Below are 20,928 nucleotides of genomic sequence, written 5' to 3' on the forward strand. Positions count from 1 at the left end.
GGAATATTTTGAGCATCAATAAGGATAATAACCACAAATAACTGAAACATCAAATATTTTAAATATGTGGAGGATGCTAGGGAACCAATGCATATTCTCAAAACTAGTAAATAAAGGGAAGTAATCATCATTTCTCTTTCCTGTACAAACGTTACACAGAGGGACCATGTAATAATAATAAATTTCTAACTCATAAATTAAAATGAGTGATAGAATTAAAAGATTAATGTTTTGCAATCCTTAGTGAATTACCAGGTCCAGACAATGGTCCTAAATGAATCTGAAGTAGTCATTAAATGTAACTACTAGTGTATAGGAAACGCAGAAGACAGAGGAACACATTAGTCAACAAAATCCAGACTAACATCTGTAAGACAAACAATCCGGTTTTTAAAAATCAAATAAATAATAAGAAATGAGAGCAAGGAGCTTCCAGGCTGCTGAACACATGGAGGTGGGAGGATGGTGTACCCAGAGAGGACAGGAAAGCTCCGTGCCCCTTCCCACATACACCCTGCCTCATGCATCTCTTATGGCTGGCTGCTCATTTTTCAACATCACCAGTGTTAAATTATGTATCATCTGATATGATAAAATGAGAAGGCAATTCACCTCTCTGTGATCTTCTACCTAAACACCTATAATCCAAATCTAATCATGATAAAATATCAAACCTATGAAGACAAAATTGAGAGACACTGTACAAAATACACTTCGACCTGTCAAGGTCATGAACAGGAAAATCTAAGAAACTGTCACAGATTGGAGAAAACATTATGACTAAATGCAATGTGGGATCTCCAATTGGATCCTGCAACAGAAAACGACATTTGTGGAAAATCTGGAGAAATCTGAATAAAATCTATAGTTACTAGTATTGTAGTAATGTTCATTTCTTTTTCCTTTTTTTTTTTTTGAGACCAAGTCTCGCTCCATAGCCCGGGCTGCAGTGCAGTGGCATGATCTCAGCTCACTGCAACCTCCACCTCCTGGGTTCAAGCGATTCTCCTGCCTCAGCCTCCTGAGCATCTGGGATTACAGGCATGTGCCACCATACCTGGCTAATTTTTTGTATTTTTAGTAGAGACAGGGTTTTACCATGTTGGCCAGGCTGGTCTTGAACTCCTGACCTCAAGTAATCCGCCCAACTCGGCTTCCCAAAATGCTGAGATTACAGGTGTGAGGCACCAAGCTCAGCCCTTTCTTTTATTTGAGACAAGATCTTGCTGTGTTGACCAGGCTAGAGTGCACTGGTGTGATCATGGCTCACTGTAGCCTCAAACTCCTGAACTCAAGCAATCCTCCTGCCTCCACCATCCAAGTAGCTAAGAATACAAGCACGTGCAACCACACTCACCTAATTTTTAAATTTTTCTGTAGCAATGGGGTCTTTCCAGATTGCCCAGGCTGGTCTCAAACTCCTGGACTCAAACAATTCTCCCACTACAACCTCTCAAAGTGCCGGAATTACAGGAAAGAGCCACCACACCCAGCCAATGTTCATTTCTCAATTTTGACAAATGTACTATAATGTAAGATGTTAACATTTGGGGAAGCAGGATGAAGGATATACGGGAACTCTCTGTACTACATTTGCAACTTCAGTAAATCCAAAACTGGCTGGGCTCAGTGGCCAGCCAGTAATCCTAGCACTTTGGGAGACCAAGGTGGGAGGATCCCTTGAGTCCAGGAGTTTGAGACCACCCTGGACAACATGGCAAAACTCCATCTCTATTTCTCTATATATTTAAGAAGATAAAATTTAAAACATAATTATTCTAAAACAAGACCAAAAAAAAAAAAAAAAAAAAAAGAAATGAGAGAAAGGGAAGGAAATCCCATACAGAATAGAAAACACGCAAGAGGCAAACAGTTGGAAAATTGAAATGTGTGAATCTTATTTGTATCTGAATTAAACAAACTGCAAAAAGTAAAAAAAAAAAAAAAAAATTGTAATACCACACTACACTGACTAAAATAGCTAAAATCAATGAAACTGACAATGCCAAATGTTGGCAAGCACATGAAGCAATCAGAACTCTCGTATATGGTCAACAGAGGTGTAAAATGATACAAACGCTTTGGAAAACTTGCCAATCATTTCTTTAAAAGTTAAACAATCATTTACTCTATGACCCAGCAATTTCACTCCTAGGTATTTATCCAAAAAACAGTGAAAACATATGTACATAGAAAGCTTTATACAGGAATATTCATTGCAGCTTTATTCACAATAGCTCAAACCTGGGCAAGGCCCAGGTGTCCATCAAAGGGAGAACGGATAAAAAACTGTATTGTGTTCATACAACAGAATATTACTCAGTAATTAAAAGAAATGATTAGTAGCAAATGTACTAGTAACATACACAACATGAATAAAACTCAAAAACATGCTGAGTGAGGCCGGGTACGGTGGCTCACGCCTGTAATCCCAGCACTTTGGGAGGCCGAGGCGGATGGATCACCTGAGGTCAGGGGTTCAAGACCAACGTGGTCAACATGGTGAAACTCCGTCTCTACTAAAAATACAAAATTAGCTGGGTGTGGTGGTGGGCGCCTGTAATCCCAGCTACGTGGGAGGCTGAGGCAGGAGGATTGCTTGAACCTGGGAGGCGGAGGTTGCAGTGAGTCGAGACTGTGCCATTGCACTCCAGCCTGGGCAACAGAGCGAGACTCTGTCTCAAAAAAAAAAAAAAAAAAAAAAAGCTGAGTGAAAGAAACTAGAAACAACACAAGTGTACATACAGTATGATTCCATATATATGCAGTTTTAGAATATGCAAAACCAATCTATGCTGATTTAAAAAAAAAATTAGAACAGTGATTGTTTCAGGGGTAAAAAAGGCAGCAGGTGTTTTAGATATTAAGCCTTTATGAAATGACTGGCGGAATGTGAAAAGTGACTAGAATTACATAGAGACCTAATGAAACACTTAAAGATGAAATAATATACTGCCTAGGGTATTTGCTTCAAAATAATCTAGAAAGGTGATGGTTTAGGCCAGGTGCGGTGGCTCACGCTTGTAATCCCAGCACTTTGGAAGGCCGAAGTGGGCAGATCACCTGAGGTCAGGAGTTCAAGACCAGCCTGGCCAACATGGCGAAACCCCATCTCCACAAAAATAAAAAAATTAGCCGGGCATGGTGGTGTGTGCCTGTAATCCCAGCTACTCGGGAGGCTGAGGTGGGAGAATTGCTTGCATCCAGGTGGCGCAGGTTGCAGTGAGCCCAGATCAACCCATTGCACTCCAGCCTGGGTGACAGGGAAAGTTGATGGTTTAGATAAAGTAAGATTGGCCATGAGTCGATAATTTTAAGCGCTAGTGATGGGTAAATAAACGGAAATTGATTACCACTATGTTGATTACAATGATGACGACATTTTTATCTGAGCATGTACTGTGAATATGCCTAGCACATGAGGTATTATGAGATCCAAGAGAGAAATTTTGGAGTCTATGTCTATACTAAATTCATAGCCCTCTTGGGACTTTCAGCCTAAGTACATCATGTGGAGCCAAGAGCCACCCTCACTGTGCCTAATCTGAATGCCTGAACCACAAAACAGTGGGAGATAATAAAATGGTCATTTTTAAGCATGAGGTTTTGAGGTAGCTGGCAATAGATAACCAAATATCATTCTGTCTTGTGTATATCTGAACTTTTCTATAATAACAAGTAAAACAAATAATGACACAAGACATCTTCAGATTACACAGGCACTTAGAACTTGTTATAACTTTTTTTAATGACAAAAAAAGTGTCATGATTTGTGAAATTACACTACCAATAAGCAACACATTTTCATCTGAGCACGCACTACGAATATGTCTAGCACATGAGGTATTATGAAATCCAAGAGAGAAATTTCAGTCTATACACTAAATTCATAATAACTCTCAATTCAGCAAGTACCAAAAGACAAGTAAATATGACAACGCACACATTAGTTGAAGAGACTGTTATTTGTAAAACTGTATTTTAGAATATTGTTTCTCAACCAACTTTACTGTGAGATAAACTATAAAAACTTTCTACATCACAGACACACCAAAAAAGGCACAAGACAGTTTTACATAAAGTTTAATTAATATTATTCAACTCGGGGACCAAACCTCAGCACTTCTGAACCACAATCTCTCATAGAAGAGTTTAGGAATCTACATTTATAAGAAACTCCCAGGCAATTCTTATGTACTGAAGTTTAAGAATCACTGGTATAAAAGGGTGTGGCAGAAAGAGCTGCCTTGACTTGTTCAAAGTTCTAAGAATTACAAGACAAAAATAGGCATAGAATTCAGAAATCCTGGTTAACGCACCACCTACCACAGCATGAGTAACTGCCAAAAATACAGCACTGTGACATGACAAAAGTACTGAAAACCATTTAAAGTTATCTGAGGCTTCATATGCAAAAAAATCAAGTTTTGTGTAGAAAGCTAAAATTTGGTCATCATGCCTATAGAAGGAAAGATTCACTGGGCATAAATAAGGTGGGCCACAAAAAGGAAGTATTAGTAACCCCCAAAAGCTCCCCAAAGTAAAGGACAGTACTCTGAAATGTGATTGTATGGGTGTTGAATATGTGAGAAAAGGATGATGTAATCAGAATTAAGTGGATGTGGAGTGAAACTTAGTCAGTGCTTTCAGCATTATGAAGAAGACATGATGCCCAGAATAGCTAAAGAAAGCTCATGGTCAGCTTTCCTAAAGTGAATAAGCATGACTACCAACCTACCCAAGCCATACTGAATTATCCCTTAAGGAATTATTTCACAACATGAATGAATAAATTTGTATTCTGGCTCTAGGTATTCTCGCATTAATTTGGGGAAAACAAACCAGTTTTCTGAAGACCTGATAACCTTGGTGAAATTAACTCAAATCCACAGCTACTTTGAACAGTCTCCTAACCCTTCATTTTTGCAATTAAAGGGGGAAAAAAATTTATTCCAAGTCTTACAATTACTGAAGCCATTAGTTAAAAGACTGAAATTGTTTAAAGATGGAAAGAGGAAGGCCAGCTAGTTGGCTCCCAAGGACTCTAACTAGTTCTCTGATTAATTCATTGTGGCCTAGAATCTGACCCTGAATATTATAAGCCCAGAAACTCATTTTAATAGGACTCCACCAGTAGTCAGGCTCAGAGATGCTGAGTCACCCTTTCTAAACTTTTAAGAGACTGAAGTAAATATACCACAGTGCTGTAGGAGGCCCAATTCTAAAGATGTTCTCTGGCTGGGCATGGTGGCTCATGTCTACAATTCCAGCACTTTGGGAGGCCAAGGTGGGAGGATCATTTGAACCCAGGAGTTCGAGACCAGCTTGGGCAACATGGAGAAACCCTGTCTCTATTCTTTTTTAATAAATAAATAAAATAAAAATAAAGATGTTCCCCTCATCCTAAGATTCCTGTTTTCTGATTATTCCATCAAACACTAACGAGGTACTGCTGGGAAAGGACTTTACAGATGGAATAAAGGTTACTAATCAGCTGACCTTGAAGGAAAGATTATCCTGGATTACCCAGATGGGCCCAATGTAATCCACATGAATCCTTACACGTAGCTGAGGTGCCTGCTGCGGTGACTCACACCTGTAATCCCAGCACTTGAGGAGGTTGAGGATTGAGGTGGGAGGATCCCTTGAGCCCAGGAGCTCGAGACAGCCTGGATAACATAGAAAGACCTGTCTACGAAAATCTTTTTTTTTTTTCGGAGATGGAGTCTCCCTGTCGCCCAGGCTGGAGTGCAGTGGCGCAATCTCGGCTCAGTGCAACCTCCACCTCCCGGGTTCATGCCATTCTCCTGCCTCAACCTCCTGAGTAGCTGGGAATACAGGCGCCCGCCACCACACCCGGCTAATTTTTTGTGTTTTTAGTAGAGACGGGGTTTCACTGTGTTAGCCAGGATGGTCTCGATCTCCTGACTTTGTGATCTGCCTGCCTTGGCCTCCCAAAGTGCTGGGATTACAGGCGTGAGCCACCACGCCCGGCCTACAAAAATTTTTTTTTAATTAGCCAGGCATGGTGGCTTGTGCCTCTAGTTCCAGCTAGTCAGGTAGCTGAGGTAGGAGGATAGCTTGAGCCTGGGAGGTCGAAGCTACAGTGAGCTGTGATTGTGCCATTCCTCTTTAGCCTGGGTGATAGAGTGAGACCCTGTCTCAAAGCAGAAGAGGAAAGCAGAAGAATCACTCATAAAGATTCAGCACAGGAAAAATAAGGCAGTGAGAGAGGTCATAGAGATTCCCTGGATTTCGTCAACAACCTCAAGGACTTCCTGTGCTCCTGGCTTTGAGAATGGAGAAAGGCGGCCCAGAGCCAGGGAATGCAGACAGCCTGTGGAAACGGAGAACATGCCCTGATCAAAACAGTGGCATCCTTCCTAAAACCTTAAGGCAGTGAATTCTGCCAACAACCTGAAAGAACCTAGAGGTGGATTCTACCCCAGGGCCTTCAGGTGAGAGGCCAGGCTGGCCAACATCTTCATTTCAGCCTTATGGAACCTGGAGCAAACCTGTTGAGCCTAATGATCTTCTGATGCACAGAACCTGTGAGACAAATTTGTGTCATCTTAAGATATCTAAGTTTTGGTAATTTGTTATAGCACCAATAGAAAACTAATATAGATTAATCTACTATGTGAAATTTTAACTGTCGAGCCTGCCAGCATCCTTTCCTGTAAGAAAAACTACATGGGGGCCAAATGTCAGAAAACTGCTTGAAGGAGGAGATTTAGTTATATGCTTAATATGCTCTGATAACTGACAAAACTCTGACAAAACTATCTTTCTTTTGTCTTTTTTTTTGAGACGAAGTCTCACTCTGTCACCCAGGCCGGAGTGTAGTATTGTGATCTTGGCTCACTGCAACATCTGCCTCCCAGGTTCAAGCGATTCTCCTGCCTCAGACACCCAAGTAGCTGAGATTATAGGCGCACATCACCACATCTGGCTAATTTTTGTATTTTTTAGTAGAGATGGGGTTTCACCATATATTGGCCAGGCTGGTCTTGATCTCCTGACCTCAAGTGATCCGCCCAACTCGGCCTCTGGAAGTGCTGGGATTACAGGCGTGAGCTACCGTGCCTGGCTGACAGAACTATCTTGACAAAGGTATATATACCCGTCAAGCAGACTGGATATTCACTTTGGCTTATTAAACCACCCACTCCCATGGCCAGGGCTTGGAAGGACACTATGAACATTCTTATCCTTCTTTAAAGGTGGCAATACAATTAATCTATAGTCAAGTCTTATTCAGGTTATAAACCAGTCTTCCTCTTTGGCGATTTTATATATTAACTCATTTGCTGTGTTCACTTTATAACCTGACTGTCAGAAGGTAACTAATTTTCCCCAAGGCAAGCAAATGAACTGCTTGACAAAAACACCACTGTCCACATGAACCACATAAAAATACCATGAGCACACAGTGACAACACATTGGCTATATTTATCAATGAGCTTAAAAAGCAGCATCTTTAAAAAGCACCTGTTATCCTCATATCAAAAGTATTTCCTTTGAATACTTTCCAAATTTCAAACAAAAATCTGAGTATATAAAACTATTTTTGTGCTTAAATACCTTGATAGGTCCACAAAACCCTAAAAGACTTATTGGATAATAATTACCTATTTCCGAAGGGGAGAAAAGGTAAAGATATTCAGAGATTAAGAAAAGTAATTCCCAGAAATCCAAGAGAGCTTAAAGAAAGAGAAAAATGGAAAAGAAAAACTACTTCCTAGTCTAATTCTTGAAAAAAGTGAACAGAAATTCCCAGAAACTTCATCATTACCATTATTTCATAAGTATGATCGCTTTGATGTTTCTTGTACTCAAACCCTCGAGTGAAACACTGCAAAGAAAGAAAAATTAAGTTAGCAAAATCTACTTTCTTAAAGGACAGAGGTGGTTTGTGTTATTTTCTTCTGACAAGTTTGGGTTTTTTAAATTTTATTTTTGGAGACAGGGTCTCGTTCTGTCACCCAGGCCGAAGTGCAGCAGCACCATCATAGCTCACTGTAGCCTTGAACTCCTAGGCTCGAGGGATCCTTGTACCTCAGTCTCCCAAAGTGCTAAGAATATAGGTGTGGGCCACCATACCACTTCTTATCAAGTTTTTTTTTTTTTTTTGAGACAGAGTCTTGCTCTGTCATCCAGGCTAGAGTGGCGCAATCTCGGCTCACTGCAACCTCCGCCTCCCAGGTTCAAGCGATTCTCCTGCTTCAGCCTCTTGAGTAGCTGGGATTACAGGGACCCGGCACCACACTCAGCTAATTTTTGTATTTTTAGTAGAGACGGGATTTCACCATCTTGGCCAGGCTGGCCTCGAACTCCTGATCTTGTGATCCACCTGCCTTGGCTTCCCAAAGTGCTGGGATTACAGGCATGAGCCACAGAGTTCGGCCAACAAATTTTTAAGGATTCATTTAATCTTGTCTGCAGCTGCAACAGAATGGTGGAATCATGATCACAGCTTTTCAGTGGCACTCACAGAGAAAAAACAAGTCCGAAAAAAAGACTTTTTCCTAAAACAACTCTTTTGAGAAGAGCATACGCCCTGGAATCACAATCATACAGCCTAAATTTGAATCCTGGCTCTGTAATTGTATTTCAGCCATTCTAAGATAAATATTTTTTCATATTTTAAACTCTGGGCTGGGCATCGTGGCTTGTACCCATAGTCCTAGTTACTCAGGGAATCCCTGGCTGAGGGAGCAGGATCATTGAACCCAGGAGGTAGAGGTTGCAGTGAACTATGACTACACCACTGTACTCCAGGCTGAGCAGCAGAGCAAGACTCCATCTCTAAAAAAAAAATTCTTTAATTTTTTTTAAAGAAAAATAAAAAGTCCCTAAAGTAGGCCAGGAGTAATCCTAGCATTCTGGGAGGCTGAGGCGACAGGATTGCTTGAGCTCAAGAGTTCCAGACCAGCCTGAGCAACATGGCGAGACCCTTTCTCCACAGGAAAAAAAAAAAAAAATATTAGCTGGGCATGGTGGCACAAGCATGTAATCCCAGATACTTGGGAAGCTGAGGTGGAAGGATCGCTTAAGCCTGGACGATAGAGGTGGCACTGAACCATGATTGTGCCACTGCACTCCAGCCTAGGGGACACAGTGAAACCCTGTCTCGAAAAAATTAAAAAACTCTCTGAAATCAAGATTCATCTTAACAAAAGTACATCACAACTTTTATCAGCCATTTTTACATTTTAACATTTCTGAAATTGAGGTGCTTCTTATAATCAATGGTGTCTTAGATCTGATAAAATATGGTATTTGCTGTGTGACCTTGAACAAGTTACTTAAACTCTCTTAGCCTAAATTTCTTCATCTATAAAATGGGGATACTAATCATAGGTACTTCATAGGATTATAGTGATGATTTAAGGGTTAATTCATGTAAAGTACTCAAAGTGGTGCCTGGTACAGAGTTAAGTACTTATAATTAGTATTTCTACTACCATTATCACCCACAAAAATTGTTTCTTTCCTTGTCATCTGTACAGAGATCAGTCTTCAACAAGACAATAAACAGTGTCATCAAAAGGAATAAACTTCCAGTTCTGTTTCCTATAATTTCAATACTTTAACTTAAAAAAACAGTGTTATGGCTGGGCGTGGTAGCTCACGGCTGTAATCCCAGCACTTTGGGGGCTGAAGCGGGAGGATCACTTGAGGTCAGGAGTTCGAGACCAGCCTGGCCAACGTGATAAAACCCCATCTCTACCAAAAATATAAAAAATTAGCTGGAAATAGTGGCGTACACCTGTAACCCCAGCTACTCGGGAGGTTGAGGCAGGAGAATCCCTTTAACCCGGGAGGCAGAGCTTGCAGTGAACCGAGATCACGCCACTGCACTCCAGCCTGGGTAACATAGCAAAACTCTGTCGCGGAAAAGAAAAAAAACACAAAAAAACAGCCAGGCATGGTGGCTCACGCCTGTAATCCCAGCACTTTGGGAGACCGAGGCAGGCAGATCACCTGAGGTCTGGAGTTCCAGACCAGCCTGACCAACATGGAGAAACCCCGTCTGTACTAAAAACACAAAATTAGCCGGGTGTGGTGGCGCATGCCTGTAATTCCAGCTACTCGGGAGGCTGAGGCAGAAGAGTCGCTTGAACCCAGGAAGCGGAGTTTGCAGTAAGCCAAGATCACACTATTGCATCTAGCCTGGGAAACAAGAGCAAAACTCCGTCTCAACAAAACAACAACAACAACAACAAAACAGTGTTAACTATTAGGGTTTTGTTTGTTTTTTGAGACACAGTCTTGCTCTGTTGCCCAGGCTGGAGTGCAATGGGCGATCTCGGCTCACTGCAACCTCCGCCTCCCAGGTTCAAGAGATTCTCCTTGGCCGGGCGCGGTGGCTCACGCCTGTAATCCCAGCACTTTGGGAGGCCGAGGCGGGCAGATCATGAGGTCAAGAGATCAAGACCATCCTGGCCAACATGGTGAAACACCGTCTCTGCTAAAAATATAAAAAATTAGCTGGCCATGGTGGCACACGCCTGTAGTCCCAGCTACTCAGGAGGCTGAAGCAGGAGAATCACTTGAACCTGGGAGGCAGAGGTTGCAGTGAGCCGAGATTGTGCCACTGCACTCCAGCCTGGTGACAGAGCAAGACTTCATCTCAATAAAAAAAAAAAAGATTCTCCTGCCTCAGCCTCCCAAGTAGATGGGATTACAGGCACCTGCCATCATGCCCAGCTAATTTTTTATTATTTTTGTAGAGACGGGACTTCACCATGTTGGCCAGGCTGGTCTTGAACTCTTGACCTAAGGTGATCTGCCTGCCTTGGCCTCCAAAAGTGCTAGGACTACAGGCATGAGCCACTGTGCCTGGCCAAGTATTAGGTTTAAACACAGATGTGGACTAATCAACAGTCTGTCTCATCTAACTGCTCTGTTTCTCAACTTCCACTGGTAAAACGTATAATGAAAAATTGGGGCTGGGAGCAGTGGTTCACGTCTGTAATCCCAGAACTTTGGGAGGCTGAGGTGGGTGGATCACGAGGTCAGGAGTTCAAAACCACCCTGACCAACACAGTGAAACCCCATCTCTACTGAAAATACAAAAATCAGCTGGGCGTAATGGTGTGTGCCTGTAATCCCTACTCAGGAGGCTGAAGCAGGAGAATTGCTTGAACCTAAGAGGCGGAGATTGCAGTGAGCAGAGATCACGCCACTGCACTCCAGCCTGGGCGACAAAGTGAGACTCCGTCAAAAAAAGAAAATCGGGAGAAATAGATTTAATAAGATATAGATCTCCTTAGCAGTTGACAGTAATCTCTGAAATATTACATCATAAAAAATAGCATAAAACTGGGCTAGGAGAGGCCAGCATTAGTGAGTTACCTGCAAGCAGAGGAAAAAAGGAGGTGGCCCACATTCAGCACACTTGATATAAGGCTCCATGAGGTAGGAGGAGCAGCCTCGGCAAGGTGGCTTATCAGAGGGATCATCTGGAACAAAGAGAAAACAAATGCACATTTCAGAACACTTTATGGTTATCTTAAGTGCAAAAAGGTGAAAATCCCCAAATGACCACACAAGTAGTGAGTTGAATTGAAAAGTTCATGGAGACAAGATGAGCTCATTACAAATAAAAAAAAAAAGCAAAAATTACGCTCCTTTTAACTTCAGGGCAGCAATGTTCCTTTTCACACAGCATTTACATAGATATGGACCCTGCAGAGAAATTTACAAGCATATATTTGTTCATTTATTTATACATTTTTAGAGACAGGGTCTTGCTCTGCCACCCAGGCTGGAGTGCAGTGGCTTGACAATAGCTCACTGTAACCTGAAACTCCTGGGCTCAAGGGATCCTCCTGCCTCAGCCTCCCAAGTAGTTAGGACTACAGGCACATGCCACCACACCTGGTTAATTTTTTGTAGAGGCGACGTCTCACCACGTTGCCCAGGCTGGTCTCGAACTTTTGGATTCAAAGAATGTTCCTGCCTTGGCCTCTCAAAGCTCTGGGATTACAGGTATGAGCTACCATGCCCAGTCACGAACACATTTTTAACTGGAAGTTTCATAATATCCCAAACTTATTTTTCCAGGAGCATAAAATGGACACATACCTACACATACAATATAAAGAAAATCTGACAAAATGTTAATGATTGCTGAATCTAGGTAGCAAGCATATAAATAATCACTGTAGGCTGGCCACGTTAGCTTACCCTGTATTTCCAGCACTTTGGGAGGCCAAGGCTGGTGCATCACCTGAGGCCAGAAGTTTGAGACCAGCCTCGCCAACATGGCAAAACCCTGTCTCTACTAAAAATACAAATAGCCAGGGATGGGGGCACAGCCTATAATCCCAGCTACTTGGGAAGTTGAGGCACAAGAATCACTTGAACCCGGAAGGCAAAGGTTGCCGTGAGCCAAGATTATGCCACTGCACTCCAGCCTGGGCGACAGAGCTAGACCCTGTCTCAAATAATAATAATAATAATCATAATAACAATAATAATAATTGGCTGGGCATGGAGGCTCACGCCTATAATCCTAGCACTTTGGGAGGCTGAGGCAGGCAGATTACCTGAGCTTGGGAGTTTGAGACCAGCCTGGGCAACACAGTGAAACCCTGTCTCTACTGAAAATACAAAAAAATTGGCCAGGCGCAGTGGCTCCTGCCTGTAATCCCAGCACTTTGGGAGGCCGAGGTGGGTGGATACTGAGGTGAGGAGTTCAAGACGATGGTAAAACCCCATCTCTACTAAAAACACAAAAATTAGCTGGGTGTGGCGATACACACCTGTAATCTCAGCTACTCGGGAGGCTGAGGCAGAAGAATCACTTGAACCCAGGAGACAGAGGTTGCAGTGAGCCGAGATTGCGCCACTGCACTCCAGCCTGGGCGACAGAGTGAGACTCCGTCTCAAAAAAAAAAAAAAAAAAAAAAAAAAAATTAGCCAAGCATGGTGGTGTGCACCTGTAGTCCCAGCTACGCAGGCGCCTAAGGCAGGAGAACTGCTTAAACCCGGGAGGCGGAGGTTGCAGTGATCCGAGATCGTGCCACTGCACTCCAGTCTGGGCGAAAGAGACAGACTCCGTCTTTAAACAAAATAAAAAAATAAAAAATAAAAATCATCATCACTGTACTGTTCTTTTGACTTTTCTATTTAAGTTTAAAATTTTTCATAACAAAAAGTTGGGGCAAAAAAGAGACAACTCCTTTATTTTTTTGAGATAGGGTCTCACTCTGTCACCTAGGCTGAAGTGTGGTTGCACGATCATGCCTCAATGTAGCCTCAACCTCCCAGGCTCAAGTGAGCCTCCCACCTCAGCCTCCTAACTAGCAGGGATTACAGGCACAAGCCACCACACCTGGGTAATTGTTTAAAATGTATTTTCTATAGAGACAGAGTTTCACTACGTTGCCTAGGCTGGTCTTGATTTCCTGGGCTCAAACGATCGCAGGAATTTGAGCTGCCTCAGCTTCCTAAAGTGTTGGGATTACAGGTATGAGCCACCACACTCAGCTAGTGTCTAAATACGTCTCCTCTAAACACATGTCTTGGAATATACTATTTTATATTTGAGTTCGGATTTTTTTTTTCTTGAGACAGGGTCTTCCTGAGAGAGGATCTTGGACTGTCGCCCAGGCTGGAGTGCAGTGGCGTGATCATAGCTCACTGTGGCTTCAAGCTCCCCAGACTCAGGTGATCCTCCCACCTCAGCCTCCCAAAAAGAGGTACAGACTTGCACCACTGCACCTGGCTCAATTTTTAATTTTTGTAGAGACAGGGTCTATGTTGCCCACGCTGGTTTTAAGAAGTCCTCCTGCCTCAGCTTCCCAAAGTGGTGGAATTATAGGTGTGAGCCACTGCACCTGGTTCTGAGTGGGAATTTAAACCCAGAAAGCTTCCTCCCTTTCTCCCATGGTAAGTACATAACACAGTAGATCTTCTACTCCAATGACAGTGGTATGTCTCCAAACTATTAAGACAAGGAGCATAATCCAAACTCTCAAAAATCATAAAAATGCAGATATATGTGTCCTTGGTTGCCCCAAACTTGGCCTCTAGAGTCATGGCAACCTAGCAAAATTGTTCTCTATGATCAATCACAAGAATCTAAGAGAAGAAAGGCTTTGAAGGTAGATGAAGGAATTTAATTTGTTCAGCCTGGAGCAGGATTTCTCACATTCTGTAATAGTATTTGCCTCCCTAAAGTCCAAGAAACACTCTTCAAGGTACCTTTCCCTCTTTCAAGTGATGATCACTGTTCTCTTTATTTGTTTTTAAGAAGATATAGAGGGTGGGCATGGTGGCTCAAACCTATAATCCCAGCACTTTGGGAAGCTGAGGTGGGTGGATCACTTTAGCTCAGGAGTTCAAGACTAACCTGACCAGCATGGCAAAACCCCATCTCCACTAAAAATACAAAAATTAGCCAGGTGGTAGGCGCCTGTAATCTCAGCTACTCGGGAGGCTGAAGCAGGAGAATCACTTGAACCCGCGAGGTAGAGATTGCAGTAAGCTGAGATTGCGCCATTGCACTCCAGCGTGGGTGACAGGAGCGAAACTCCATCTCAAAAAAAAATAAAAATAAAAAGACACAGAAGAAAATGACAAAAGAAAAAAAATGTACTCCTGGCAGTAGCTTTCAATTCAATATATAAAACTGCAGCTACTCCATTCCCCCCATTTTAAATTTTAATACAGAAGAACAAATCTTGCTATGTTGCTCAGGCTGGTCTCAAACTCCCAGCCTCAAGTGATCCTCCTGCCCCAGCCTCCCAAAGTACTGTGATTACAGGAGTGAGCCACTACGCCGTGCCAAAAACTGTTGTATATTAAGTGATAGATGCCAACTTCTACCAAGTTACCCTCTTCCTCACTTCCTGTTAATGATATAAGCTTGCTTCTCTCTTGCCTCCAACTATCCTATTTTTAAAAAAGGCATCAGCCATTGAGCAAAGTGTTTTTTTTGTTTTGTTTTGTTTTTTGAGATGGAGTCTCGCTCTGTCACCCAGGTTGAAGTGCAGTGGCACGACCTTGGCTCACTGCAACCTCCGCCTCCTGGATTCAGGTGACTCTTCTCCCTCAGCCTCCCGAGCAGCTGGGACTACAGGCGCACACCACCAAGCCCGGCTAATTTTTTATACTTTTAGTAGAGACCGGGTTTCACCATATTGGCCAGGCTGGTCTCGAACTCCTGAAAAGTGGTCTTTATTTATTGTTTTGTTGAGACAGTGTCTCACTCTGGTTACTCAGGCTGCAGTGCAATGGCTTGATCTCAGCTCACTGAAACCTCAGTCTCCCATGTTCAAGCAATTCTCATGCCTCAGCCTCCCAAGTAGCTAGGATTATATGTATGTGCACTATGCCCAGCTAAATTCTGTATTTTTAGTAGAGGTGGGGTTTCCCCATGTTGCCCAGGCTGGCCTTGAACTCCTGGATTCACATAGTCCACCTGGCTTAGCCTCCCAAAGGGCTAGGATTGCAGGCCCAAAGTGATTTTTTTAAATCCTTATGTCAAGAAGCGGTTATTGGGCGGGGCACAGTGGCTCATGCATGTAATTCCAGCACTTTGGGAGACCAAGGTGGGTGGATCACTTGAGCTCAGGAGTTTGAGACCAGCCTGGGGAACATGGTGAAACCCCATCTCTACAAAAAAAAAAAAAAATACACAAAATTAGGCAGGTGCAGTGGTGCACGCTTGGTGGTCCCAGCTATACGGAGACCTGAGGTAGGAGGATCACTTGAGCTGAGGAGGTCGAGGCTGCAGTGAGCCATGACCACACCACTGCACTCCAGCCTGTGTAAGAAAGCTAGACCCTGTCTCAAAAAGAAAAAAAAAAAAGGAATTCCTTTGTAAAAGTAATCCAATTTATAGTTCTTAACATTCCAAACAATAAAACTGTAAAGTATGTCATCCACAATTAGCATTTTGAAAAATATTTTTCCAACCTTTCTTCTCTGTAACATAGTACAAATATTCAACAAAGGTAGAGGCTAGGCTCAGTGGGTCACGCCTGTAACCCCAGCAATTTGGGAGGAAAAGGCAGGATGATTGCTTGAGCTTAGGAGTTCAAGCCCCCCCCGGGCAATATGGCAAGACCCTGCCTCTACCAAAAATAATAAAAAGAAAAAATAGCCAGGCATGGTGGCCCACACCTATAATCCCAGCACTTTGGGAGGCTGAGCCAGGTGGATCACCGGAGGTTAGGAGTTCAAGACCAGCCTGGCCAACACGGTGAAACCCCACCTCTACTAAAAATACAAAAATTAGCTGGATGTGGTGGTGTGCGCCTGTAATCCCAGCTACTCAGGAGGCTGAGGCAGGAGAATCACTCGAACCCAGGAGGCTGAGGTTGCAGTGAGCCGAGATCACACTACTGCACTCCAGCCTGGGTGACAAGAGCGAAACTCCATCTCAAAAAAGAAAAAAAAAGAAAAAAAAAGTGGAATATTATACATGATGTTTTGTAGCCTGTTTTATCACTTGACAATATATTGTGGACATCTTCTCATGACCATACACATTGACCTTCCTTGTTCTTTCTAATGGATAAACAACATTCCATTGTATCAATTATATTATATAACCTAATTTTACTCAGCTCTCCTCTGGGGAGACATTTGGAAATCTGAGGAGGTACCTTTTCGTTGCCACAATGACTAGAGAGCCCCGCTGGCATTCTGCAGGCCCCGCTAGATATCCTACAATGCTCAATACATTCTAATAAAAACTGACTTTTTTGTGTGTCCTGTGCAACTTTCAAATGTCCCACCATTCAAGTAAATGAAAAACCTCATATGACCTAGAACCTAATTCCATGTTATATATAAAGCAAAGTATTTTTGACAGTTTTAACATGCACTGAAATTTCCAGAAAGGCAATTGTATATAACTCTAGAGGAGAATGTATTTTGTTTTGCTCAGAACGTTTAGTTATTCTAGCTTGTGGTGTTTCTTAGTCACCAAGATGACACACTTGAATCACTCTGCATTTGTATATGCACAGTGATGCAACATATGGGTACAAGTATCTAGTACTTAAATCATGTCTTCTATCATAATCATGTCTAAACATATTGAGATACATACTGCTATTATAAATTGCACTGTTTTACTATAAATTACTTCTCTTGTATTTATCTCTTTTATAATAGTTAGAGCGTTATTATTTTTATTTTTTGAAATTATATATGCCAGGCATGGTGGCTCATGCCTGTAATCCCAGCACTTTGGGAGGCCAAGGCAAGTAGACCACTTGAGGCCAGAAGTTCAAGACCAGCCTGGTCAACATGGCGAAATCCCATCTCTACTAAAAATACAAAAATTGTCTGGGCCTGATGACGCATGCCTATAGTCCTAGCTACTCGGGAGGCTGCGGCATGAGAATCACTTGAACCCAGGAGGCAGAGGTGGCAGTGAGCTGAGATTGTGCCACTGCACTCTAGCATGGGCAACACAGCAACACTTTATCTCAATAAAAAAAAAAAAAAGAAATCATGTATGTATGTAGACATATTGTCTATGTATTTTACTTCCGAATAGTAAACTTGGCTGATGGCAAACTCTGCCTCCCAGACTCAGTGATCCTCCCACCTCAGCCTCCCTAGTACCTGGGACTACAGATGCATGCCACCATGCCCAGTTAATGTTTTTATTTTTGAGACGGAGTCTTGCTCTGTCTCCCAGGCTGGAGTGTAATGACGCGATCTCAGCTCACTGCAGCCTCCGCCTCCCAAGTTCAAGCGATTCTCCTGCCTCAGACTCCAGAGTAGCTGGGATTACACCCACCACCACACCCGGCTAATTTTTGTATTTTCAGTAGAGGCGGGGTTTCACCATGTTGGCCAGGCTGGTCTCAAATTCCTGAGCTCTAGAGATTCGTCTGCCTCAGCCTCCCAGAGTGCTGGGATTACAGTCATGAGCCACTGTGCCCGGTCTCTTGTATGTACATTTCACATCTGTTCCACAGGGTATATATTTTCCTAGAACTAGAATTGTTGAGTGTACAGTTATTGAGCATTTTTTAGGTTTTTGATACACACAGCCCAACTGTCCTTCAAAAGGTATTTCAAATTTTTTTAAAACCTAAGAGAAAGGCTTTTTATTTATCTATTTTTTTCACTGAGATAACAGGAAACAAGAGAGGCTTTTTGTTTTTTTTTTTTTGAGGCGGACTCTCGTTCTGTCGCAAGGCTGGCAGGTTGGAGTGTTGTGGTGCGATCTCGGCTCACTGCAACCTCTGCCTCCCGGGTTCAAGAGATTCTCTTGCCTCAGCCTCTCAAGCAGTTGGGACTGTAGGCGGGCACCACCACGCCCAACTAATTTTTGTGTTTTCAGTAGAGACGGCGTTTCACCATATTGGCCAGGATGGTCTCGATCTCTTGACCTCGTGACCCGCCTGCCTTGGCCTCCCAAAGTGCTGGGATTACAGGTGTGAGCCACCATGTGTGGCCGAGAGAGGCTTTTTCAAAATCCAGGGGCAATAAAGGGTTAATAAACTTGACTAAATAAAAAGAAAACAAAAAACTTTTTTTGGCAAAAACACCATAAGGAAAGTAAAAAAGCAAGTATACTGTAAGGCAACATTTGTAAACGCATCAGAAAAAAGCACTGAAATCCCTAGTATACAAACAACTTTTAAAAATTAAGAGGGAGGCCAAGGTGGGCAGATCACCTGAGGCTGGGAGTTCAAGACCAGCCCGGCCAACATGCAGGAAACCCTGTCTCTACTAAAAATACAAAAATTAGCTGGGCATGGCAGCGTGTGCCTGTAATCCCAGCTACTAGGGATGCTGAGGCAGGAGAATCGCTTGAACCTGGGAGATAGAGGTTGCAGTGAGCCGAGATCGCACCATTGTACTCCAGCCTGGGCGACAAGAGCGAAACTCCGTTTGAAAAAAAAAAAATTGAGAGGGAGAATAAAAGACCAAAGATTCTGCTGCAAAAGACACAAAGATAACCTGGGAAAAAAAGACATAAAATGGCCTTAAACATATGAAAAAATGTTCAGCTTCATTCATAAGATAAAAATTAGAACTACCCTGACATATAATTTCTCACCCATCAGACTGGCAAAAGTTTCAATGCCTGACAATATAATTAGTCAGGCTGTGGGAAAATAGACACTCTTATTTTTTTTTTTTTTTTTTTGAGAAGGAGTTTCACTCTTGTCGCCCAGGCTGGAGTGCAGCGGCACAATCCTGGCTCACTACAACCTCTGCCCCCCAGGTTCAAGTGATTCTCTTGCCTCAGCCTCCTGAGTAGCTGGGATTACAGGCACACACTGCCATACCCAGCTAATTTCTGCATTTTTAGTAGAGGCTTCCCATGTTAGTCAGGCTAGTCTTGAACTCCTGACCTCATTATCCACCCGCCTCAGCCTCCCAAAGCGCTGGGATTACAGGCCTGAGCTTCCGTGCCCAGCCCGGGAACTCTTACATATCACTGGTGGGAACAGAAAATAGTACAACTCCTATAGAGGGGGATTATCTTTTGACCCAGCAATCTCACTTCTAGGAATTTTTTACCATGAATATACATTTCCAATAATACAAAAACATATATGTCCAAGGTTATATATTAAAATATTAGATGTAATTGCAACATACTACTTAGATGTCCAAGTATAAGCAATTATTTGAATAATAATATATCCACACGAGGAAGTATTACGTAACTATAAAAAACAGAATGAGGACAATCTACCAACTAATACAGTATTTCCAGGAGATACTATTAAGTGGGGGAAAAAAGTACAATCCTGGTGCTGACTGAAGAATTTTCTTAAAAGTACAAAAGAATATATATATATAAAATATGCTATCTTTCCTGTAAGAAATTAAGAGGCCAGGCGCGGTGGCTTGTGCCTGTAATCCCAGTACTTTGGGAGGCCCCAGCGGGTGGATCACCTGAGATCAGGAGTTCAAGACCAGCCTGGCCAACATGGTGAAACCCCGTCTTTACTAAAAATACAAAAATTAGCTGGGTGTGGTGGCAGATACCTGTAATCCCAGCTACTTGGGAGGTTGAGGCAGGAGTATCACCTGAATCCAGGAGGCGGAGGCTGCAGTAAGCTGAGATTGCAGCACTGCACTCCAGCCTGGGTGACAAGAGTGAAACGCTATCTCAAAAGAAAAGAGAAAAGAAAAAGAAAAAAATTAGAATTAAAAAACAATCCTCTCATCTTTGCTAAAAGGATTAAGGGACAGATTAAACCAGAAGACAATGAAGTTGGTAAGTACAAGGGGTTGAGGGCAGGGGATAATGGAATTAATTGTGCTGATGTTGGGAGCCAGGGTTCTCACTGAGAAGAGACATATGAATAAGGAATTAATGCAGACAGGAAAAAAGCCCATGATGATGAATTAGAGGTATTAATGTGAACTGCTGATTTCCTAAAAAGAAGTAAATGTGTGTATGTATACTGGCATATATGTATACAGCACATAACATGCATATATTTCCTAGTTCTGTCAGCCAAAAGGGCCAAGATGCAAAAATATTCCAGTAGATGAAAAGATCTTGGTCTCTGACATGACTCCCTTGTAAAAGCACCAGGACTCCTCAGAGAAGTGGCTGATTCCAGGGCAGGGGAGGTACAGGATGCACTTGGAGTATTTAGTTATGCCAAAAAGGATGGAGATGCTAAAAAGAAAAAAAATACGATGAGGATATGCTATAAGGATATAGGAGCCCATCTGAAGGGACTCCCAGTGGCCAAATTTGGAATAATCTGAGAACCTAGCTAATTATGTATGCTAATAAATCATAAATCATTGAAAAAATAGGAATTCCTGTGTCCATAAGAAGTAAAAAAGTGAACAGATAAAGAAAATGTAGTACATATACACCACGGAATACTATGCAGCCATAAAAAAGTAATGAGATCACGTACTCTGCAGCAACATGGATGGAGTTGGAGGTCATTATCCTATGCAAACTA

At 42.5% G+C, this 20,928-nt stretch overlaps 1 protein-coding gene across 15 annotated transcripts in view; it reads right to left on the reverse strand.

Moving 5' to 3' along the window:
* TADA2A (transcriptional adaptor 2A) overlaps nucleotides 1-20,928 on the reverse strand; it is a 73,380-nt gene that overhangs the window by 44,656 nt on the left and 7,796 nt on the right. For all 15 annotated transcript variants that reach the window (XR_013406316.1, XR_013406317.1, XR_013406318.1 and 12 more), the window contains 2 exons: nucleotides 11,363-11,469; nucleotides 7,797-7,856 (listed from right to left, as the gene is read on the reverse strand). Coding sequence is in view for 4 of the 15 variants with exons in the window: in XM_077970833.1 (XP_077826959.1) it covers nucleotides 7,797-7,856; nucleotides 11,363-11,469 (167 nt within the window). In the remaining 11 variants the exon portion in view is untranslated. The remainder of the gene's footprint in view (nucleotides 1-7,796; nucleotides 7,857-11,362; nucleotides 11,470-20,928) is intronic.

This window comes from Macaca mulatta, chromosome 16, assembly GCF_049350105.2.
Source record: "Macaca mulatta isolate MMU2019108-1 chromosome 16, T2T-MMU8v2.0, whole genome shotgun sequence".
Lineage (NCBI taxonomy): Eukaryota > Metazoa > Chordata > Mammalia > Primates > Cercopithecidae > Macaca > Macaca mulatta.